The sequence below is a fragment of the Rhea pennata genome, chromosome 14, assembly GCF_028389875.1.
Source record: "Rhea pennata isolate bPtePen1 chromosome 14, bPtePen1.pri, whole genome shotgun sequence".
In the NCBI taxonomy this organism is placed as follows: domain Eukaryota; kingdom Metazoa; phylum Chordata; class Aves; order Rheiformes; family Rheidae; genus Rhea; species Rhea pennata.
In genome coordinates this window covers 10,158,333-10,179,595 of record NC_084676.1, presented here as the reverse complement: position 1 = coordinate 10,179,595, position 21,263 = coordinate 10,158,333, and the positions used below count along the sequence as shown (strand labels likewise).

Below are 21,263 nucleotides of genomic sequence, written 5' to 3'. Positions count from 1 at the left end.
ACTAACTGCCCAAGATTAGGGAGAAACTTGTCCTACAATCTGATTATTCACATTTTTCTGTTTTGAGGTTCCTTGACTCATGCTAGGCAGCCATTGTCAGAGATAGGATATGGGCTTAAACAGACCAGGAGACTATTGCATGCAAGTGCGTAACTGCTTTATATCTTTGAACGCTAAGTTATGTATGAAGCCCCCCAAACTGGCAACATCTCTAAAGATGATTAACTCTCAGGAATTAGAGCCGCCTGGTTGCATCTCAGCTGCTGACGAGCGCACACAGAAATGAGCGCGACCCCCCTGTTAACAGAAGGTCTCAATCAGTCTCCATGCTGGAAGGTATTCTGCCAGGTCAACCTGCCTTCTCCTTGGAGCCTGCCTCGTAAAGCCATCTCTCGATGAGATCCAACATTTCTGCCATTTTTTCCCAGTTAGCACCCTTCCTTCTTCATTCCCAAACAGCTGCCTGACAGCTTCCACCCGTTTACTTGCAAGGCGTTCTCCTCTATAAAACCTTCTCAGCCTGTCAGGTCAGGTGAGCTGACAGTAAATCAGCACACAGCTATAATGGATCCTCTTGTTTTCCTTGACAGGTCTCTGACAGTGGTATCCCTCCCCTGTCATCATCTGCATTTATAAATATCCAAGTGACTGAGCAGAGCCAGTATGCTCCCTCAGCCCTTCCCCTGGAGATATTCATCACTACCAACGAGAGAGCCTTCCGAGGTGGTGTTCTAGGCAAGATCCATGCCACAGACAGAGATCCCCACGACACACTCATATATACTTTGGTAGCTGAAGCACCTCAGGAGGGGCTCTTTTCTGTTGGAGCTGCAGATGGAAAGATCATTGCTGGGGACAAACTTCCCCACGGTCACTATCTTCTGAATGTGACAGTCAGCGATGGTACATTCACAGCCACCACCAGTGTCAATGTCCACGTGTGGTGCTTTACACAGGAGGCTCTGGACAAGGCTGTAGTGCTACATTTCCGACACCTCTCTCCTGAGGAATTTGTGGGAGACCACTGGCGCAACCTGCAAAGGTTTCTGGGAAACATCCTTGTCACTCAACGCCAAAATATCCACATGGCCAGCTTGCAGCCTGCAACTACCTCTGATGGAGTGGACCTGCTCTTGGCTGTTGGAGAGCCTCACGGTTCATTGTACGAGCCCAGAGTTCTTGCAAATAAGATCACTGTGTCAGCTGGAGAGATGGACCAGCTCGTTGGGCTCCGAATGAAGAAGGCAATTCACGTGCCATGTCACGGGTCAGATTGTGCCCACCGTGTCTGCAAGGAAACTATTCAGCTGGACCCAGGCATGATGTCTACTTACAGCACTGCCCGACTCAGCGTCCTCACCCCACGGCACAGCTTGGAGCAAATCTGTTCTTGCAATGGTGAGCAATCCTTCTTGACAGTGTCCCATACTAGACACCTGAAGTTGTTTTGTGGCACATTGTGTTTTACTTCAGTCCGGCTTAAAATACCAGGACTTTCCACTGAATTAGGTTGTCCCAATGACTAACCATTCTGGTTGCATTTTCAAGGCAGAGTCTAGACTCTTAGAGCTTTAAAATTTCACTTAGTTCACTTAGTCATGAACCTTCTGTAGCATACCATTAATAGCAGCATCTATCTCATTGAGAAAAGTGACTTATACATAGTAGGCAAGGAAGATGAGCTCAGCAATTAGAATTTCATTCTTTGAGCTACTGTGTTCGTCCTAGACTCGGCAAAACAAACTAATTGAAAGATTCCAGGAAAGACAAAGAATATGTATGTTTTCATTTCTAGAGTACTTCAAGAAATGAAATGAGGGAACAGGGATGGAGGTTAACCTTGCTTGGGCAGGAATGGCAGGAGAATAGTGCAGGCTAAGATAAAGCCATTCTAAGGATGAGGAAAGTCAAGGGTGTCATAGACCATGCTGAGGGAACCTTGAAAGAGCTATGAGACAGACAGCAAAGCTGCCATTGCAGGATTGCCTTGCAGTTCAGTATATAGAAGAAGTCCTGGGAGCTCCAGATGGGGAGCCGTGGGAGTTACAGTGTGTGGGGGCTTGCTGTGGACGGGACTATTCTTGGTCAGTTATGGTGTTACACTTGGGAAAAAAAAGGCAAGGCTGAACACAGTCTATGGTCTCCTGAAGGACAGTAAAGATGGGTACTTTCACTCATTCTGTTTCCAGGAACAGCTGTGAGGTTTGGAGGCCACAGTTACATTTGGTACCACCACTCACAGATCGGGCCCTGGCACATGCACTTCCGCCTGAAAACCCATCAGCTGCATGCTGTTGTATTCTACACTAATGGGACTGACAGCACCACTTTGGAGGTACATTTTGCAATACTTGAGGATTTCTTTCTGGTTTAATAAACCACTTACTGCTTTGGGGAAGGGAATCACAGGAAGGAGAGGCAATAGTACTTTTCTTTAGTAACTCAGCTTCCTAAAATACATGACTTTGGAAGACCAAGTGAGCACAGTTTGGCAATTATTGCAACCACAACCAGCTACCAGTTTTTTCATCTGTAAATGTGTGCACTGCTCTCCTGTGTGAAGTCAGCATACATCCATATTATAGATCCACACCTTCCTTTTTCCTTAGAGCTTGCTTTTTCATTCTGCAGTTATATCATACCTCTCAGAAGGTAGAATTTATCAGATAGAATTTTTCCCCAAACCAGTCTGCTTCCAAAGTTCTGCTTCTTCTAGTGTCATCAGTGGCTGAAATACCTGACATCCCCAGGTTCCCAACCAGGCATGGCACCCACCACTGTGGAGCACCAGCATAGAAAAGGTAGCTATGCAGGGTCAGAGGGTCTGGGTACCAGGGTACAGCAACTGAGAGGGCATGGATGAGCTCTGAGGGCAGGGATGATAACCACTAGACTTTACCTGCACCAGAGCATATTCCAATTAGATCATACATCTAACTGAATGGACTTCAGCAGTTTAAAGCTCCTTTATATTAATGGACAGAAAGGATAAAACATGATTCTTAAGTGATACTTTTCAATGCCCACTTTTCATATATCATGCAAGATGCCAGATCAAACTTGCAGACTGTTTAGATTATATTTCCTTCAGGTAGTTTCATTATTCGGGACAACTGCAGAGCCAGTAACATTTCAGGCTGATCCTTCTCCTTCCTCTGACTTCACACATTCAATCTCCCTCTTCTACTTTAGCAACAGAAGGAAAGCAAGAGATGACTAAAGAAAAGGTTTATATATATATATATATATATATATATATATACACACACATATACACACACACACACATATATATAGGAAAGGGCTGGGATAGTCTCTCTTTTACAAGAGTATAAAATGCTTAGCTGCTCTGTTTGTACCCTTTTGCACAGCATCAGCCACAGTCTAGGCCTTTCTACCTACCATACCTACTGCAACAAATATCATCAACAGTTTCCTGCCATGAAGTACGTATCTCTCACTTCTTCATGAAGAACAACAGACTTTGCTGTCTGGCATGTAGACTGGCTGTGCCTCCAAATCACCAGATAGTTCAGTGGAAGCAGCCCAGCACTCACAATGATGCTTAGAAAGGATGAAAGGGCAGAAAGCTCTAGAGCTGGCCAGACCAAACACACAGGGTCTAGGGAGAAAAGACTCATCAATAACTGAGTGCCTCTCTGCTAACTTTTCAATGGGAAGTGTTCATAGAGTTTCCTTCATAAAGTTGCCTGTCATTTCTTCATTGACTAATTTTATGAACAGTATCTCAGGGACCAAACCTTTTCTAGGCCACCTAGAATGATAAATTCAGGGAAGTCCTAAAGATTTTAAGCTTTGTGAACTGCAGCACTCTAAGTATAAGCCAAAGCTTTAGAAGAATCATATCTAGAAGGTGATGGTTTGGTGAAGAGGATGAGGTCTCCCAAGGGCACATATATCATTGCCCTTCCAACTGCTAAGCTCTCCTGACATTCAGAAATAGCACTCTGTAGCAAGAACATGGCCAACTAGACAAGCTGGGAAAGACTTGGCAATCTGTCAGTTCTTGCTTCAGGGAGCTGAGTTCTCAGCTGTCTCTCAGGCTGAGAAATTGATAAGCCCAATCTACAGACCCATCTTCAGTGAAATCAAGTTCCTCTGGATAAAACAAAGCAACAAAGAGCTCTGGCATAGTTGCCAGTTGTGCAAAGGGATTTACACACACATTGCCCTGGGGCTCTTCCAGAACACATGCCACTTGTATCTAGCTCTTCTGACACTGGCTTCCTTTTGTTATTCCTGGGTTCTTTCAGCTGTTGCTCCCTCCTTCCACTGGGCTTTATCTGTACTGAGGACTTGAGTGAAATGTTGTCTTTGTCTGTTTTGAAGGGGGGAGAGGGGGATTTGTCCTTGAATTCACCCTGAAACAGTATAGATAAGTAGAAAAAGAGAAAGGAAAGGCTGAGTTTTAAAGAGGAACCTTGGGCCACAGATTGGAATTTCTGACTGCCCAGTACACTGCAGAAGACATTGGTGCAGGTAGTTTTTAGAAACTCAGTAACTCAATTGTCTCCCTTCCATCCTCTGCTGCTGGGGAGTGAGGATTGAACTGCAACACCTATGAGCAGCTTTAGCCTGGGTTTCCAGCATGCTGATTGGGAGCTGGCTACAACAGTAATTCCTTTCTCTCCCTCGCACCTCCTCCTTGCCTCCTCCAAAGAAGGGCTGCCAGGTGCTCCTCTTCAACAAGATCCTTTCAGCACTCCTCACCCATGTCAAAGGGGGAACTGCTCCAGCATAGGCAGCTTCCCCATCAGTAACAAGACAGTGAGAAAAGAGTAAAGTCCATGGTGCCCATAGCAAGAGTCCATCTGTGTCCAGTCAGTTATGGACAGCCTGAATATCAAAGCTCTGATTAGGCTGCATGCCAGTTACCAGTTCCAAGAAAGGGCCACAGGGTGAAGCTGAACTGGTGAGATGAAGGCATTTTTCAAAATAAAGGATGTTACATTCACTTAAACAGGCTTCAGTTGGCCAGTGCAAAGTTTAACTAAGGTGGAAAGGGCTGGATTTGCCTAGATGATAGTTCCTGGGGTCTGAAAATTGTGATTCATCTTGACTCATGATGCTTAAGCAGGGAAGAGGGGAATAAACAGCAAGAGAAATGTTGAGAGCCTCCATGCACAACAGCTACCTGCACCACTGTTAACTGTGACCTCTGGAATGTGTTTTGCAGATAGTTAATGGTATGCCTCATCTTGGGTACAGCTGTCAGGGAAACTATACTGGAAACCTCTCTTCCTCACGTTTTGTGAGTGATGGTGAGTGGCACTCAATTTTCCTGGAGGTAAAGAGCATGTCTGTCCGCCTGCTCGTCGATGGCCTGGGAAACACCTCTCTCCAGCTTCCCGGAACTTGCAGCATCTCCCAGGGCAGGCAAGATCTGCTTTTTGGGGGAATCCAGCAGCCACTCCAGTCCCAGAGAGTCACGCGGGGGTTCAGAGGCTGCCTGGACGTCGTTGCAATCAATGGCAAAGAAGTGGTTCTCCTGCCCGGAAAAGGGCAATCAAAAGAAGTCATGGAGGAGGTGGAAATAAAGCAGTGTTGCTCCCCTGCTGGTGCCTGCAGCAGCAATCCATGCCTCAACAACGGGATGTGCTCCGAAACTCATGGAGGTGGTAAGTAAATATCCCATGCATACCAATATGAAAGCAATAAGGGGAGAGAAAGAAACAACCTCTTCAACCATCCCTATGCAAGAGGCTATTCCATAGGAAAAAATCTGAGGTCTCCCATCCCAAGGGACCTCAAGCAACAGCTGACTCAGTGCAGCAGTGGCTGGGTGTATGAGATCATCATCCTGGCTCTCTTGGGCAAACCATGGCCTGGAGGGCAAGAAGGTGTTTCTAAGGAGCGTGTATGACATAGGAGAGCGCAGTTTTGCCAAAAACTCAAATGCAAATAGAAATTCCACCCACCCTTCTGCATCCTCTTTCCTTAAGGAGCCATTAGCAAAGTTGGAATCAGGCAAGATCAGATCAGGCAGTGATAGTATCTGGGTAAAAACAAGCCAAGATCTTAGTCTGTTCCCACTGCAGTCAGTGACTCCTCAGGGCTATGGGAAGGGATATAGGAAAACCTTAAGCTCAGATTTCAGAATTCCAGGTTAATGCAGGACCCAGATGCTCAGCTGAGGTTTGGTACTCAGCATCAGGCTCTGCCCACAGGCAGTCTGCACCACTGCTCATCCCTCTGCAGAGGGACTTTCTCCTGCATGCCATATCCCTGGGCCAAGGCTAGTCTCCAGCGCACAGAAAGAGGGAACCACTCACAGCAGCATCTGCGCCATGTCCACATCCTAGTTTGAAGTGCTGAAAGGCCACACATCATAACACCCCATCTCACAAGCCACAAATGGCCTATTCTTTGGCCCTGCTACCTTCTCTTTCTTGGGCCAGCAGGTTCTCTGGAAGCTGCTGTGTAGGGCAGAAGCTCCTTCTACATCTATTTGCTTCTTACAGCCAGCTGTCAATGCCCACACCCTGCCTGGAAAGCACACAAGGACTAGAGGAGGGAACATACCACGTCCTGCCCTACCTGCAGCCTCTGGGAACAAGATTCCCACCCCTGTCGACTCAGCAGCTGCCTGATTCAAGTGAACTTGTTTGACACATACTGTGTCTGTACTGAATAGTTAGCCTGGCTGGTATTTGCATCTTATCTTTACTCTTGAGACGCTCTGCACAGGAACCCCTCTGTCTGGATTGGAAGGTGCTCTAAACTTAATACACAAGGACTCATATCTGTTCTAGGCCAAGGCATCACCTGCTTGCTTTTCAGAGCTGATACAAGGGGAGAAATTGTTTCCTCGCTAATGATCATCCAGTGCCCTTCCCACAGTTTTTCTTCAACAACTTCCCCTACAAATGGCCCAGCCCTCTCGGAAAGAGCCTGTGGGACATGCCTTGGAATGTGGCCCCAGGCAGAAACAGGCAGGACAGTATGGCTGGAAAGGGGTTGCTGGAGGAATGCTTTGTTTGTGAGGTTATCCTGAGTGTTTGGCTGCCTTGAGCAATGTGGGCTCTGTCCTGGAGACTATGGGCATGCTGTGTGAGTTTATGCAAGGTTCTGCCCAGGGATTTTAGGCATGGGATTACAAGCACAGGCAAAGACAGGTCCGTGCAAGTAAGCTTAGGTGGGCCATGTGGCCACAAAAGAACGCACCTGTGCAGAAAGGGTCAAAGCCAGACCAGCCACCACATCAACCAGAGTGCTCTGGACCACAGACATAAACATGTACGAACACTCATGTTCAAGAACACATTTGTTCACATGCAGCCTTATAAGCTATGTCCAGCACCTTTTGTGCAAGTGTCAGCACGTCCTTGTTGTACAACCACTAAAGCACATGTGGAAACAGGTCTGCATTTGTTCACACTATGCTCTAAGACATGTTTAATTTGTGAATGAGCAGCAAAGACTTTTCTAGCATGCTGAAAGGGGAAGCACCAGATTTCCTGCACAGCACCACCAGATGAGGGACTAAAAAGAGCTCAGCAGAGCCAGGGACATTCCCCTGCTTAGGGCTACATTAAACAGCAGCCAAAAACTAAACAGCAGCAGCCCCTCTGAATCGCTGGGTGTGCTGGTTTTCTCTCTGGCTGTGATTAGACACCTCCTGTAGGCAAGAGAGAGCAGACATGTTGAGACGGGAGCTTCATACCGCAAGAACTTGCGGGACCAAAGACTGCAGAGAACAAATTACATGAGACTGCATTTAGCGGAGTCAGGAACTCTGCAGCCCGTCTGCTAGGCTCCCTCTCCCTTAAGCTGAATTTGTTCCCCAGGTTCCTTGTGCAACACAGCTGTACCCTGACTACATCTCTGGCAGAAGAGGGTCCATGTCAGGAGATGACAGGCTTAACTTGTTGCCTAACAATAGATCTGAAGTGCCATTTGAATGCCCTCAAAGTAGCCTCCAGCAGCTGCTCTAGGTCCTTGCCAGTTCTCTGTGGACATCCCAGGTGCCTAAGAGCACCTCTGGTAGCACTAAGTACCTAGGGGTCAATCCAGCTGTCTACTCATAAGTGCTATCTCAGTGGATGCCCTCAGTGCCAAGTATTCCTCGTCACTATTCTCGCTAGTTCTTCCATGCAGTCAGATACAGATATGATCACCTTGTGGCTCTCTCTCATCCTCTCCAGGTTATACCTGTATATGCCCTGGGATATTTTCTGGTGAGCGCTGTGAGCTAGGGGACAGCCCCTGTGACTCCAAACCCTGCCTGCACGGTGGAACCTGCACCTTCTCTGCTACAGGCTATTCCTGCCACTGCCTTGACTGGTACCTGGGTGAAAGGTAAGGTCCAGGAAGGTTTTGAGCCAGGTGATCTCCCATGGCAGGCTAAAAATATGCCCTCTGCCAACAGCGGGCATCTCACATCTGGTCAGTGTCTTGTGCAGATGGCAAACAAACCAGGACTGCATGTTTTTGGAGCTCACCTGGTCCAGACACTCCAGATTTAATCATAAGTTGCATGCATCATGGAAATTGCAGCAGGGAGGTATTAGAAGGCAGAGTGAGACAGCAAAAGGGTTAATTAGCTCTGTAGTCATATGGTCACTGTCCCTTTTGCACCATAGTTATATGAGCAGGAAAAAAAAAGAAAAGAATAAAGAAAGAAAAAAGAAAAGATCTTCCCTCCTCACAGAAGCTTTGAATGCCTGCTGGGAGGATGCACTGTCCCACACACCTGGAGACTTAGGGCTACACACCAAGGTGCAGGGGGAAAGACTGGCAAAGAGAGTCATGAGCCGCCCCCTCGCTCAGTAGCTGGGACACCCACCCACCCACAGGAACTGCTTCTGTCACAGACCAGATCTGCAGGGCTCAATCTTGAAGAATTTCTGTCCCAGGTCAGAGGTAAAATTGATGCAGGTTCAAAGATTAGTCTCTGAGGAGTACGCTACCCTGTAAAGCAGGTGCAGGATGATATTCTCCCCGCTCTATCAGATATCCTACTGATCTCCATTATCACTAGTATGAGAGCATTTAGCTTTAATCCTGAAGCCTATGATTAATATCATTTTGGAGTTTTCACCATCAGTGTTATAACTCAGATGCATTTTCCATACATGAAATACCAGAATGTGTTTGCCAGGTCCCAAAACTGATCTAGTTCTCAGGTTACCTGCTGTAGCCATGTACTCCCACCAAACTTTTTGTTCCTGCCTCTAGCCCAGCACAACAAGCAATACCCAGCATAGGCTGAAATGGAAACATGTCCAATTCATCCTTCTGCCTTAGTCATTTGGCCATGATGAAAACTGATACTTTGAATCACTACAAAGGCAGGAACTATTATACAATTTTTAGAATTAAAGTAGATAGCTGAGCATTAGGTGGCAGTGTAATATCTGAAATCACCAGTCTCCAGCATGAGTGTGAGCCTGTGGGTACTTGTCAGACACACAAACTCACACATCCTAGAAAAAGCAAGCACTGGCTAAAAAATAAAAGGAGCCAAGCCTCACAGAGAGCTTCTGCTTGTGCAGCAGCAGGTATTAAGAAAACAAAACAAAAAAACAAAACAAAAAAAAAGAAGAAAAATAACAGTGTTTTATAACCTAGCCTAAGGGATGTCCTTTGTCCTGTTAGGGAATGGTAGAGGGGAACATTTTGGTTGTATGGGGTGCAGCAGGACAGAGAATCAGAAATCCAGCCTCAATTCTGCAGATGCTCTATAAAATGTCAGAAAGTCCCATACAATGAGTGTTTCTCCTCATCATGTTCAGGAGTTTGCACATTTCTCAGAGCAAGGCTAGACATTACCTGTATGTTTGCAGCCTGCAGACATCTGTGGATCACCTTGAGACTCTGCAGAGGCTGAAGTGCATGTGAAAGACCGTAAGAGGTTAACAAATCCCAGAGTGACCCTAGACTCCCTTACTTAACAGGGCAGGAGCACCTCTCTGTGTAGTGTTTGCCCTGGAAAAGGCATGACCATCCTGGGGAAAGTGGCATGGCACAGAGTTGAACACAGCTCACAGCCTGTCCTAAACAGGGTTGTCAACAAATACATCCTCCTCACTTCACACACACGAGCCATCTCCCTTTCCCTGTCCTCACCCAGGTTTAGCTGCAGAGGGACAACAAGGGCCCAGAAAAAGACCACATGGGCTATTTTCCTGCAGCCTCTAAAAATGGTTCAAGAGTGTTGTTTGCATGTAACATCTTTTGACATGAACTGCACGTGGCCAGCCTGTTGGATTACTGTTCAAGACAAATAACCTGAGAAAAGAGAATTCTGACAATGGCGGAAAAGGTCAAAATATTCTTCCCTAAGATCAAGCATTTCTGAATTTCATCTGTTAGACAAGACTGCAAAATGAGACCATCCTGTAAAACGTGGTCCCCTTCTGAAAAGCTTCATTTTAAACATAGTCCTCTGCCAGGAGAGCCATATAGCACAAAGCCTATCAGAAAGGGAGGGAGCACAGGCCAGGACTGAGCATCCCTGGTCAGGTGTAAATCAGAGCCCTGAATAGAATGATATGGGTTTTGCACCCTGCTCAGCTGGGCAGCACCTCCTTCCCTTATCCCCAGGCTGACAGTGGTTGTCTTCATCTTGATCTCCCCCCACAGATGCGAGAAGCTGGTGGAGGAGTGCCAGGACAACCCATGCCAAAACGCAGGGCGCTGCATGAGTGCCCAGGGTGCCATCCATTGCATCTGTCCGGCTGATTACCAGGGGGACTACTGCACACAGCCCATCATCACCCCCGCCATCGTGTCCACACAGTGGGCTGTCGGCCCCGAGGAGATCGCGGAGATCGTGGCTGGTGTGTTGGGGGTGGCCATCCTAGCTGTGGCCTTCGTAGTCATCCGCAAACGCTATTGCCAGCGGGCCAAGGCGCACAAGCCTGTGGCCCGGGAGGACCCAGACCTGCTCTCCAAGAGTGAGTTTTCCAAGAGCGTGGGTGTGGGCACCCAGGCCATGCCACCCATTGAGCTCAACATCCTCAGCGACGTGGCACACAACAATCTGGACCGGGCCACACCAGAGCAGCGCAAACCCACCAGCACTCCTGAGTTTGTCACCTTCAACTCGGCCAATGCCCCAAAGCACCGGGGCACTATCGTGTGCAGTGTGGCACCCAACTTGCCTCCCGCCGCTCCTCCCTCCAACTCCGACAACGAGTCCTTCATCAAGTGCACTTGGGCTAGGGAGGAGATGGGTTCGTAGCCACCTCTTTTTTTCTGTACTTACATGTTCCCTTTCCCCCCTGAAGCGGGTCTAGAATTTACAAACATAAGAGACGAACAGCATAGGTTAAAGCCAAGTGAAACATGGGCAAAGTTGCCCAAGGCCTACTAGGGTCCCTTCATTAGCTCTTCCCTCCCTGCTCACCAGTACATCCTAATTTTGACCCTTAACTGGCTCGCTCCCCTACAATCTACAGGGGAAAGAGAGAAAACCACTAATGCAAAGCCTGTATTCCCACACAGCCAGGGTCAAAATACCCTATAAAAGATAATACTGGAGCTAAAGGGGAAGAATTCAGATCCTAAAAGTCAGTGTGATTTTTAGTGGGAACATTTGCATCAAATGCCTATAGCCAGGGCTGGTGCTCTCTCCCCATCCAGGAGCTTGCTGGGAGCTCAGCAGTAAAGACAGTGGTTAGAAGAGAATTCAGAAGAGTAGCTATACGGAAAGAGAGAGGCTCAGTGGATCATCTGCTCTGCTCCCATACCTCCATCATCCAGGCTTTTGCATATCTCCTGCCACAGACAGGAGTGCTACCATCCCCATCCTAGACTTGCACAGGCCAGAGTAGGGCCGCATCCCCTCATTTGCTGAGGCAGCAGAGATCAACACCCGCAGGAGCCAACACTCTCCTCATCCTCCCCTTTCCCCATCTGGAGGAATTAGAGGGGGGACAAGAGAGGAAAAAATGACAGTTCATGGCAGGAACAGCTGTTAATGCGACTCTGTTTTATTCCAGTCTACCCAGCAGAAACAACCTACTGGCCTCCCCGGTACCTATCATCGGATGTCCAGGAATATTCCCACTACGAGATCATTCAAGGCCCCTCTGCATCCTCCTCTCATCCTCCTCTCCCCCCACCCCCCCCTCCACCAACGGACACGGAGCCGGTTGCTCTCTACGGGGGCTTTCCCTTCCCACTGGACCAGAGCAATAAGCGGGCCCCCATCCCGCCCCGCTACAGCAACCAGAACCTGGAGGACTTCTTGCCACTCGGCCCTGTGGAAATGGGAGCCTCCCAGTGCCAGAATGAATACACTGCCATCAGCTACTACCCAGCCCAGCTGGTGCAGGGTGAAGGTGTCCCCTACCAGCCTGACCCTGGGTACAAGCGGGTGAGCATGCGCCTGAGCGTGGCCCAGCCCTCCTACGCAGACTGCGAGGTGGGCCACCAGCCCAGCATCCGAGCCCAGCCGCTCCCACCCCCCAACTACGAGGGCTCTGATATGGTGGAGAGCGACTACGGGAGCTGCGAGGAGGTGATGTTTTAACGGGGACCCATTCTGGAGGTGAGAAGGAAGCACATCTCCATGAAGAACACCACGCAGGGGGCTAGCACATGCCGCCGAGGGGAGGCTCGCCCTCCCCTGGCTCACAGCACCCCCCCAAACACACATAATTGGGTTGTAATTTGACCTGGATCTTTGCCCCCCACCGCCCTCCAAGGCATTCCCACTGCTAACGGAGAGCAAACACTCTGGCCACTGCCAGGACACAGAGAACACATCTCAGACCAACCAGCCCTCCTTGCCAAGGGGACTTCCTCTGATGCCGAGCAGGACCTGGACATACCATCTCCTCCCACCGCAGAGTTGTCCACTCTGGAGGAGAGAGAACGTTGCAGGTGTGGCAATGGCAGAGAAGGTGCAAATCAACTAGCGCTGCACAGACTGGGAGTCCCCAGGCGGGGTAGTGGGGTCTCCCCCGTCTCTGGCACCGAGGCCTGTTGTTGGGCTAATGATTTGCCAGGTGGAACAGTTCAGTTAATGCAAACCCACTTCCATGTTTGCTCCCCTTGAGCCTAAGGCAAGGGGGAGAGAGGGCAGAAGCGTGGCTGGCCCCATCAGCACGTCCCTCGCTTGGCCAAAAGCAGCCCAGGGAGAGAAATAAATAAATAAAGTCATTTCCACAGAGCAACCAAGCAACAAACCCTGAGGCTGTGGCACAGGGACATCCCAGGGGCTCTCTGTGGCTTTCCTGGTACCAAGTTGAAAGCCACTGGTACATGGTGCTGCCACCCAGCTGGGACTCCCTGGTCCCCAGGACATGGCCAGAAAGTGCCAAAAGGGCTGCTGGTCCAGTAAAGGGCAACGAACCGCAGGCACACGAACGCGAGCCCTGGGCACAGACGCACGTGGCAGAGCAAGGGCCGCAGCACGCAGCGTCTCCTCCACGGGACGTGGCAGCGAGGTTAACAAACATGGGGTTAGCCCATTTCTTTGTGCTTGGGAATGCATTGTTTCTTTGTGAAAGATTTTCTTTTAGGTTGGTTGTTTGATTTCTTGTTTTTTCCTTTTTTTTTTTTTTTTTTTTTTTGATTGGTTGATTTTTGGAAAGTAATAAAGAGTTCTTTTTTCTTTTTTTATTGTTGTTATTATGCAAGGGGCTCTGGAATTCCCTTGAAAACAGCACCCCACTGCCTAACTGCAGCTGAGGACAGGCAAAGGAATAACATCTCAGTGCGGACACCAGCAACCTGCACACCAGTATTTTGAGGCCTCCAGAGAAAGCTGCCACCCACTTACTTTGCCCCATCACAAAGCCGTTCCAGGGCAGCCCGGGCAGGGCTGCAAACACCCGTGCACCTCCAAGGAGGCCCCTCTCACAGCGGGATCCAGCCATGGGGTCCAGCAGCCCCAGGCCACCACGGGAGGCTTTCAGGGACAGCCGCTCCTGGAGAAACGCTGCCGAGAAGCACACAGCACCTCGATGGGGATGGGGCTTCCCCTGGGTGGGAGGAGGTGGCAGCCGAGCCCCAAGGGCTGCCAACTCTGTGGGGTGGGCTGGGAGGGATGACAGGTTGTCCGTCCTCCTCCTCCACGATACAGTCTGGAGAGCAGCAGCGGCTGCTGGCCCTGCATGGTCTCTGGGCTGGATGCTGTGGACCCGGTCTGGAGGTGAATGTGGCACAGGGAAACGGCTCTGCTGGCTGGCAGGGGCACACACCACCTGCTCCCAGCTGGGCACTCACCCTGCTCACCATTGCCCAGGATATCACCAGCATCAGTACCAGCTTATCCACCTTATGGATGCTGCAGATGGGCCAGGATGGGCTGCTGGACACACGGAGCTGGTGCAGACTTGAGTTCATCTCTCTGAGCACCCTGCTGCAAGGTCAGCTATGACCCCTCAGCTCCCACTCCTACCTCCTCCTCATGCTTGGTCCTTTCCTATGGCAAAGTGCAGATCTGCGTTTACCTCACCTGGGAAGTTATTGGAGCTGGGGAGGTGCTTAGAGTTATTGGGTGGGGAGAGAGGAGGAGAAAGGGTTAAGGAGGCACAGAGCATCGCCTGCCTTTGCTATCCCCACTCTGCATCTCCCCCTAGGCTGCATTGGTGATCCTGGGACTCAGCTGCTTCCCTGAAGTTTTCCCAAACAAGGGTTGCCAAGCCCTCTGCTGAAGGCCAGGTCTGCCCTGTGGCCCCTCTGTCTGTGAGAGGATAACCCCACGCTGCGAGCGGCTGCAGCTTGTCCGAGTCAACTGTCTTGCAGCCCTAATCCAAAGATGGCAAGTCCCAGCTCTTGTTTACATGTCTTTAACCAGTTCCTTACACATTGCACCCTGTTTTCTCCTACCACTCATCTGCGCACTTTCAACAGGCACCCATCACACACACACTGCATGCATTCACACTCCTGTTGCAAGCAGCACCGAGTGCTCCAGTCGTGCCAGGTACTCCTAGATATTATACACGTGGTGAAATTTTGCTGTGCCATGCATGGTGGTAAGCAGAAACTTTACTCATCCTTTGACTTCTGTCCTTTCACTGAAAGCAATGCCACCCATACCAGAGGAGCTGCTTTTTGACCTTTGCTTTTTACAAATAAAATAAAAAATAAAAAAATGAGAGAGATATTGAAAGTTCATACTGGCTTCCATCAGGACATGAGCATTTTCCCTGCTTTTTATTAAAAAGCAGGTCCACTTTTCAAAGATACCAACTGTGAAAGTCTCAGGCTGAATGATATTATCTCAGATTTAGCAGACAGAAAGTAGCATCCAACTTCTCATCCCTCTCTCACTGGTTGCCAAACTCCCCTAAGTTTCTAATATGATCTCCATAAATCCTACAACACTTCCCTGAAAGCTGGCAACAACTTAACCCTTTAGACACTGTGTCTTGTGCAACAGAAAGGCTGAAATTGCTCTGGTTTAATGACTTTTTGTTTTACTGGTGTAACATTTGCAAAGCCTCATGTCCCTGCCAAAGACTGTTGTGATGCTAGCTGGACCAGTGTCAAAGTTTGCTCTCCCTATATCTATTTCACTTCTTAAAGGACCAGAGACACAGGAGCTTTACTGACCCTGCCCATCTGCACTCAAGTTGCTGGTGAGCTCTTAACATCTGGACACCCTCATTTACAAAACCATCACAGCCTGTGGGATGCCCACATAGGATTAGCCAAGTGTTTTCCCCTCAAATAGCTGTGATCTGAATATTGTGCTCCTTTGCCATGTGCAGCCTTTTCCGATTAAAAATTTCTATCATACACATCACCCATTCCCATCCCAGTGTATTATAAAACCATATTTGAGAATAGTAGAAATATTTCATATTGACTCCATTTGCCTGATGCAGAGAAGTTGAGAGCTCAGCTAGGAGTGGTCGTTCATCTCTTGGCTAGGTCACAACTCTCTCAGACATCAGGAAAATCACAGTATCTTTCATTTACTGCTATCAAAATCCCAAGAATATCTCTCCTGTGCTAAAAATAAACCCACTCTCAACTTCACTGGCCTTCAGTGGTTGGTGCAACTAGAGAAATACAGGGGTACTGGGATAACAAGAAAGCTTTTTTTATTCTAAGCATTGCTTTCAGGCCAGAGGATCCTGAAACACCTGGCAACTTGCACAGACAGCCCTGTCTGCTGGGAAATGCAGTCACTCATGGGCAAATGTAGCACAAGGTGAGAGGGAACTCTGCAGGCAGCGATGCCATGCAGAGCCCAAACTAACCAGTGAGAGCCAGACAGCAGCTTGGATACATACACATCCTTAACAGCACTGATAAACTCTTTCCCTGAAAGAGAAAGCCAGCTTTGAAGTGACCCAAACTGAGAAGTGCCAGCTGGAAAGGACAAACCAGGCTGACCCAGTGACCACCCTCATGTTGCTGTCCCATCAGCATCCCTCCCTGACCAGGGTCCCTCACACCAGAGCCTTTCCCACCCCAGCCAAGAGGGAACAAAGCCATTGCTGCTTCAGACACCCAGCAAACTGCCATCAGGCTCATCTAGAAAATTTGGCAGGGATGCTTCGCTCAGTCAACCAGCAGCTAACAGAAATTGCCACAAACATCCCCTCCTAGGGCCAAAACCAAGGAGAAGGAATTGCATTTGGGATGTTTGGGGACTATCCCATTGAATGGTCTTGCTGGTGGCCACAGCCTGGATACAAATGGGAACCAGCACAGTTGGCACCTCAGCTGGCTGGCCAAGGCATTAACACAAGGCTTGCAAGGCAATAGACCATCTTTCTTTAAGAGCCAGCTTTGCTCAACAGAAAATAAGTGCCTGCCTGGATTAAGACAGATATGTTAGCTACTTGGTTTTAATTCATAAATCCCTCTCAACTCCTTCCTCCTAAAAGGCCACAATCCTCTTATTAACTTGGCACTGCATTTTTAGGTTCAGACACCTCTGGGATGTTTGGAGAAACATAGGAAAGATCCCAGGGGAGGTGGGATAACAAAAAGAGCTTTTCTTATTCAAGAAGCCAGGGGCTTGCTCTACTGCCAAAAGGGCCCAGAGACACCACACAACATCCTTGTCACACTCCTACCTGCTCAGCTTGAGGGACGCTCACCACATAGAGGTGCTGGGAAGAGAAAGGCACACTGCCCTACAAACTGCCCAAACTATCTCCCGGCCAGGAAACAAGCACCACCTGGCACAGCCAGGCCTCTCCTCCAACCCAGCAGGCTCCTTACCCCACCACAGCTGGGGCTAATCCCAAATTGAAGCAGGGTGGGGACACTTTTCTGCAGAGCAGCCAGCCTCAGGGCCACCCTCAGCACCTGCAAACAGACAGCTGACATTCCTCGTGCTGCTGGTCAGCTTGTGAGCCCTGTGGTTCAGTGTCTATTTTTAATAAATGAAAACAGGATTTATTAAAGCTAAAACTCTAAAAGCAGCCTTGCCCCTGAAGCAGGCTCAGCGCCTTATGCGCAGTGCGTTGCATGGCAAGCAGACAGGGAAGAAGCACCTGGGGGCTGTAGCCTCCACCCCTGCATCTCCTGCCCTGTTTCTGCCTTAGCTTTCCAGCGTTTTCAGCAGTGACCTGGCCGGGCTCATGGCAAAGGGAGGGTGCAGAGCAGAGGAGCGCGCCTCCGTGCCCATTTCCCTGCTCCTTGGTAACTTAGGCTTGGGAGCGGGCAGCCTCAGGTGGCTGCAGCCCTTTGGCAGTCAAGCCACGCAAGCCGGCGCTGCTGTGCTCTCCGGGGGGCTGCTTGCAGATGAGCAGCCCTGTTGCAGGCCGCCCCCCGGGGAGCCCCACGCAGGGAGACAGGGTGCCCGGGGAATGCCCTCGCGCAGGGCAGCGCAAGCCCGCCGCCCCTCTCTGCGTGCTGGAGGTCGCTGGAGGCCTGCTGCCCCCTTCAGCACCGTGGCTTCATTTGCAGGAATATTCATATTCGTTTGCAATGGCTATTTAAAATACCCAAAACAAGGTGTTTAAAACCCACTGAAACATCCAGTGAGAGATGAACAGTGTCGTTTAAGTACCTTCCTCAGCACCCTTCTGTCCTGCCCTGATCAGGGCTCCTGGCTCCAGCAGCAGTAATTCACTGCAGTCAGAAATACCTCCACAATAATCATGAGTTGCCTGTCCTCAGCTGGCTTCTCCTCCCGCCCTAGGGTTAAGGTGGGAAAACCCCAGAGTCTTAGTACTTCTGGGGGACTTTTCCACTTAGGAGCCACAGCTTCGAGAGGTTTAACTTCTTTAGCATTCATTTCCCAAATAGCCCTGCTAAAGACACACTGCTAGAGCATGAATTATTCATCACTGTGGGGAGAATCCCAAGTGCAGCGATGCTGGTGCAGCACCTGGACATCCTGTCGGAGCATGGGCTAGCTCTCGCCTCCTTTAATCCATCGTGTGGGTCAGCAACAACTACTCGGCCCCCGCGTTGCAACTGTATGCACGTGCCACAAACGGGCTTCCTGGGTCCCTTGTACTGTCCCCAGAGCCCCGTCCCAGCCATACCATCGTGACAAGGCAGGGATGAAACCCAAGCCCGCTCTCCTAGGCTGCAAGCCGATAAAGGTATCATGCAGTCACTGCCCTGGCCACAACCTACTTGCACGAACACGTTCAAAAACTTTTAAGAGCAGCAAGGCTGAAGCACTTTTAATCGAAACCGCAGTGGAGGGAGCCCCGTAGCGTGGTACGGAGGTGGGAAAAGCGCAGCGAGCTCCCTCGCGTGGGGCCGGCTGCGCAGGCAGCCTCGTTCTCTTCAAGGCTCCCTTTCCATTCCTCCGCTACAGGCATGTCAACAGTCCACGTGCTGTCCAGGCGTCCGTGGGAGCCAAGGAGCTTGGAAGCCAGTGAAACCCCGACACGTTCAGAGGGTCTGCATAAAGGACTGATGGCTCTACACTCCTCCAGGACAACGTTAAAATTTTCTTTGAAGGAAATGTTGTTTTTACATGTGTCACTTGTATCAGACCTCCCACCTCACATCACAGAGCCTTTTCACTTAAAAAATAGATATTATTTATTGACTGGAGATACACAATTTAGGTACAGCACCAGAGACAAGTTCTTCCACGGGGCAGCTACACATGCTGTACACTGACAACATCCATAGGCACAAAACACGTACATTAATCATTTCTGTATTTACAGTTTCCTTGGTTATAGAGCAGCCAACAATATATAAGTGTCAAGTTTTAATGTTCACTCAGTCCTGCATCAGGTTCTCGTGGCTCACCAGAGCTCCTCAGTCCCAGCAACGTCGCTAGCTCCCACTTCCAAGCATCCTCTGCTGATCACTTCTTTACTTCAGCATGATAAAACAAAGTACCTCACAAACCATTTAATGCTCCCATGATATCCCACAGCCACCACAGAAGCGAGGTCTTCGCTGGCAATTGCACAGTAAGTTGGGACACTACATATCCGGCCAGCAATCCTGGAAACGAAGCAGTGCAGCTCCCGGCGTTCAGCACGTAAACGCAAGTGACTCGGTGCGCTCCCTTCAGCACCGACTTAAGCCAACCCTTTCACCAAAGTGATAATGTGCGTGTGGAAGGACAGCGAGGGACGTGTCACCAGTGCATCAAGGAGCCCTAGAGCAGGTGCCCATCAATTGCAGCCAGCTTTCTGCTACAAACCATTGAGCCTGGAGGGGTCTCTGAGGCTCCAACACAAAGTGACTCTGGAGTGCAAATCTGTATCTCACCTCATCAGCTGCATGGTGAAGTGACCAAGCCTTGCTCCAATACCTTGTCAGGAACAGACAGAGCCTTCCAAAGATGATGTGCAGCAATGGTCTTTAATATTGCACTTGTTCAGGAAGTAGTGTGTGCTCAAGCTCCCTCCCTCCACTCCTGCCAGACCCAGTTCCTGGCTGTCACCCCTAGAGTGACTCCCATATCGAGGATTTGTCTTAAGAAGTTTCCTGTTGCTGTGACCCAGCAACACCAGAGCAGGCTGATATCTTCACTAGAAAAGATTCAGAGGAGATGGGATGAGCTTTGTGGCTACAGGAGTCCCGAGAGAGTAGAAAGGAGGTGAAGGATCATAAAATAAAATAAAATAGAGTGCTTTTGGAGTGGCTGAACTACCCACCCACATGGCTGCTGGCAAAGTCTGCAGAAGTCAGCAGCCTCATAGACTGGCAGAGCAGCGACTGGCCAAAGCAGAGTGAGCAAATGGGAAGCAGGTCACAGGCAGCAGAGCAAGATGCTAAGTTATCATCCAGCAAGGAGACGAGCTGCAGGAGACTCTTCTTGTGGTCACAGCTCTTCCATAGCATCCTTCTCCTCCTGAAGCCAAAATATTTTTGCATTCCTAGGAAAAGATATCCTATGAAGGATTAATTTGCTCTCATCTGCCTGTCTCAAAAAAAAAAAAAAAAAAAAAAAAAAAAAAAAAAAAAAAGAACAAAGAAACTCCATGGAGGTTGGATTTTTTCTGGAGGAGTCCACACCAGCAGGAAGCAAGAAGAGAATGGAAACACAGGATCTGCACCCAGAGCAAGGATGCTCAGGGAGCTGCTGAAGGACAGCTGGGGCAGCATTTGGCACTGGCAGCAGCCCAGTCCCCAGCTTGGGCATTTTTGCTCAAGAAATTAAACGCAGTTGCAGGGAACTGCAGTGTTCAGAACTGGCCAGGACTAAGCTGTCTAGCTAAGACAGAAGTGAGTCCACATCACCGGATGCTGGTGCAGAAAGCCCAGGAACTTGCAGGATGCTGAGGCAGCTCTCCCCTTAATTACAGCAGCTCTGCTTGTCCATGCCTTCAGCCTCCTCTTCCCAAAGGGTAGAAAGCAGCCTAGTGGGGCCACAGCACCAGCGCAGCCCTCAGGAAGGACCTACCCCTCTACGACACATAGCAGTGGTGGTGTGAGAAGAAAGACATGAGACATGCAGGAGAGAGCTGCCTCCTAACAGGAGATGCAAAGCTGCATTGGAGGTAGAAGGTGCCACCAGGGAGAGAGTGGAACCAGGAGGAGGGGGAAGGATCTGGTCTCCTTTTCATGATTTAGCATTCAGCAATGAAACTGCAGTTACAACCAGAGAGGTGCTGGGCTAGCTCGGGCAAAGACCCAGCACAGCGGTGACCACCAAGGAACACCACTGTCCTGTATAGTGGAGCACGACAGCACAGAGAGGGTTCCTAGCTGAAGATAACCAACTCACTCCCTCTTTCAGAGCCTCATGCCTGGTTTGCTGTGTGTCATCCAAACACTTCAGAAAAATGTTCATGGGATATATGCTCTAAAGGGGAGAGAAGCATTACTACCACAGCTGTGGGCCAGGGTTTAGCAAGCCCTGCAACTCAGTCCCAGAGCTGCCATGCCCAGCACCA

The 21,263-nt window shown here is 49.5% G+C and overlaps 2 protein-coding genes across 3 annotated transcripts in view; one reads left to right on the top strand and one right to left on the bottom strand.

The window, feature by feature from the left end:
- FAT2 (FAT atypical cadherin 2) overlaps positions 1 to 12,723 on the top strand; it is a 46,769-nt gene extending 34,046 nt beyond the window's left edge. The window contains exons 18-23 of the mRNA XM_062587279.1: positions 591 to 1,398; positions 2,190 to 2,335; positions 5,198 to 5,639; positions 8,166 to 8,319; positions 10,606 to 11,198; positions 11,967 to 12,723. Of these exons, the coding sequence (XP_062443263.1) occupies positions 591 to 1,398; positions 2,190 to 2,335; positions 5,198 to 5,639; positions 8,166 to 8,319; positions 10,606 to 11,198; positions 11,967 to 12,499 (2,676 nt within the window). The 3' untranslated portion in view covers positions 12,500 to 12,723. The remainder of the gene's footprint in view (positions 1 to 590; positions 1,399 to 2,189; positions 2,336 to 5,197; positions 5,640 to 8,165; positions 8,320 to 10,605; positions 11,199 to 11,966) is intronic.
- Positions 12,724 to 18,920: 6,197 nt separating this feature from the next.
- Positions 18,921 to 21,263, bottom strand: part of LOC134146659 (proton-coupled amino acid transporter 1-like) — a 30,811-nt gene continuing 28,468 nt past the window's right edge. For both annotated transcript variants that reach the window (XM_062587092.1, XM_062587091.1), the window contains one exon: positions 18,921 to 20,243. The gene's annotated coding sequence lies outside the window, so the exon portion shown is untranslated. The remainder of the gene's footprint in view (positions 20,244 to 21,263) is intronic.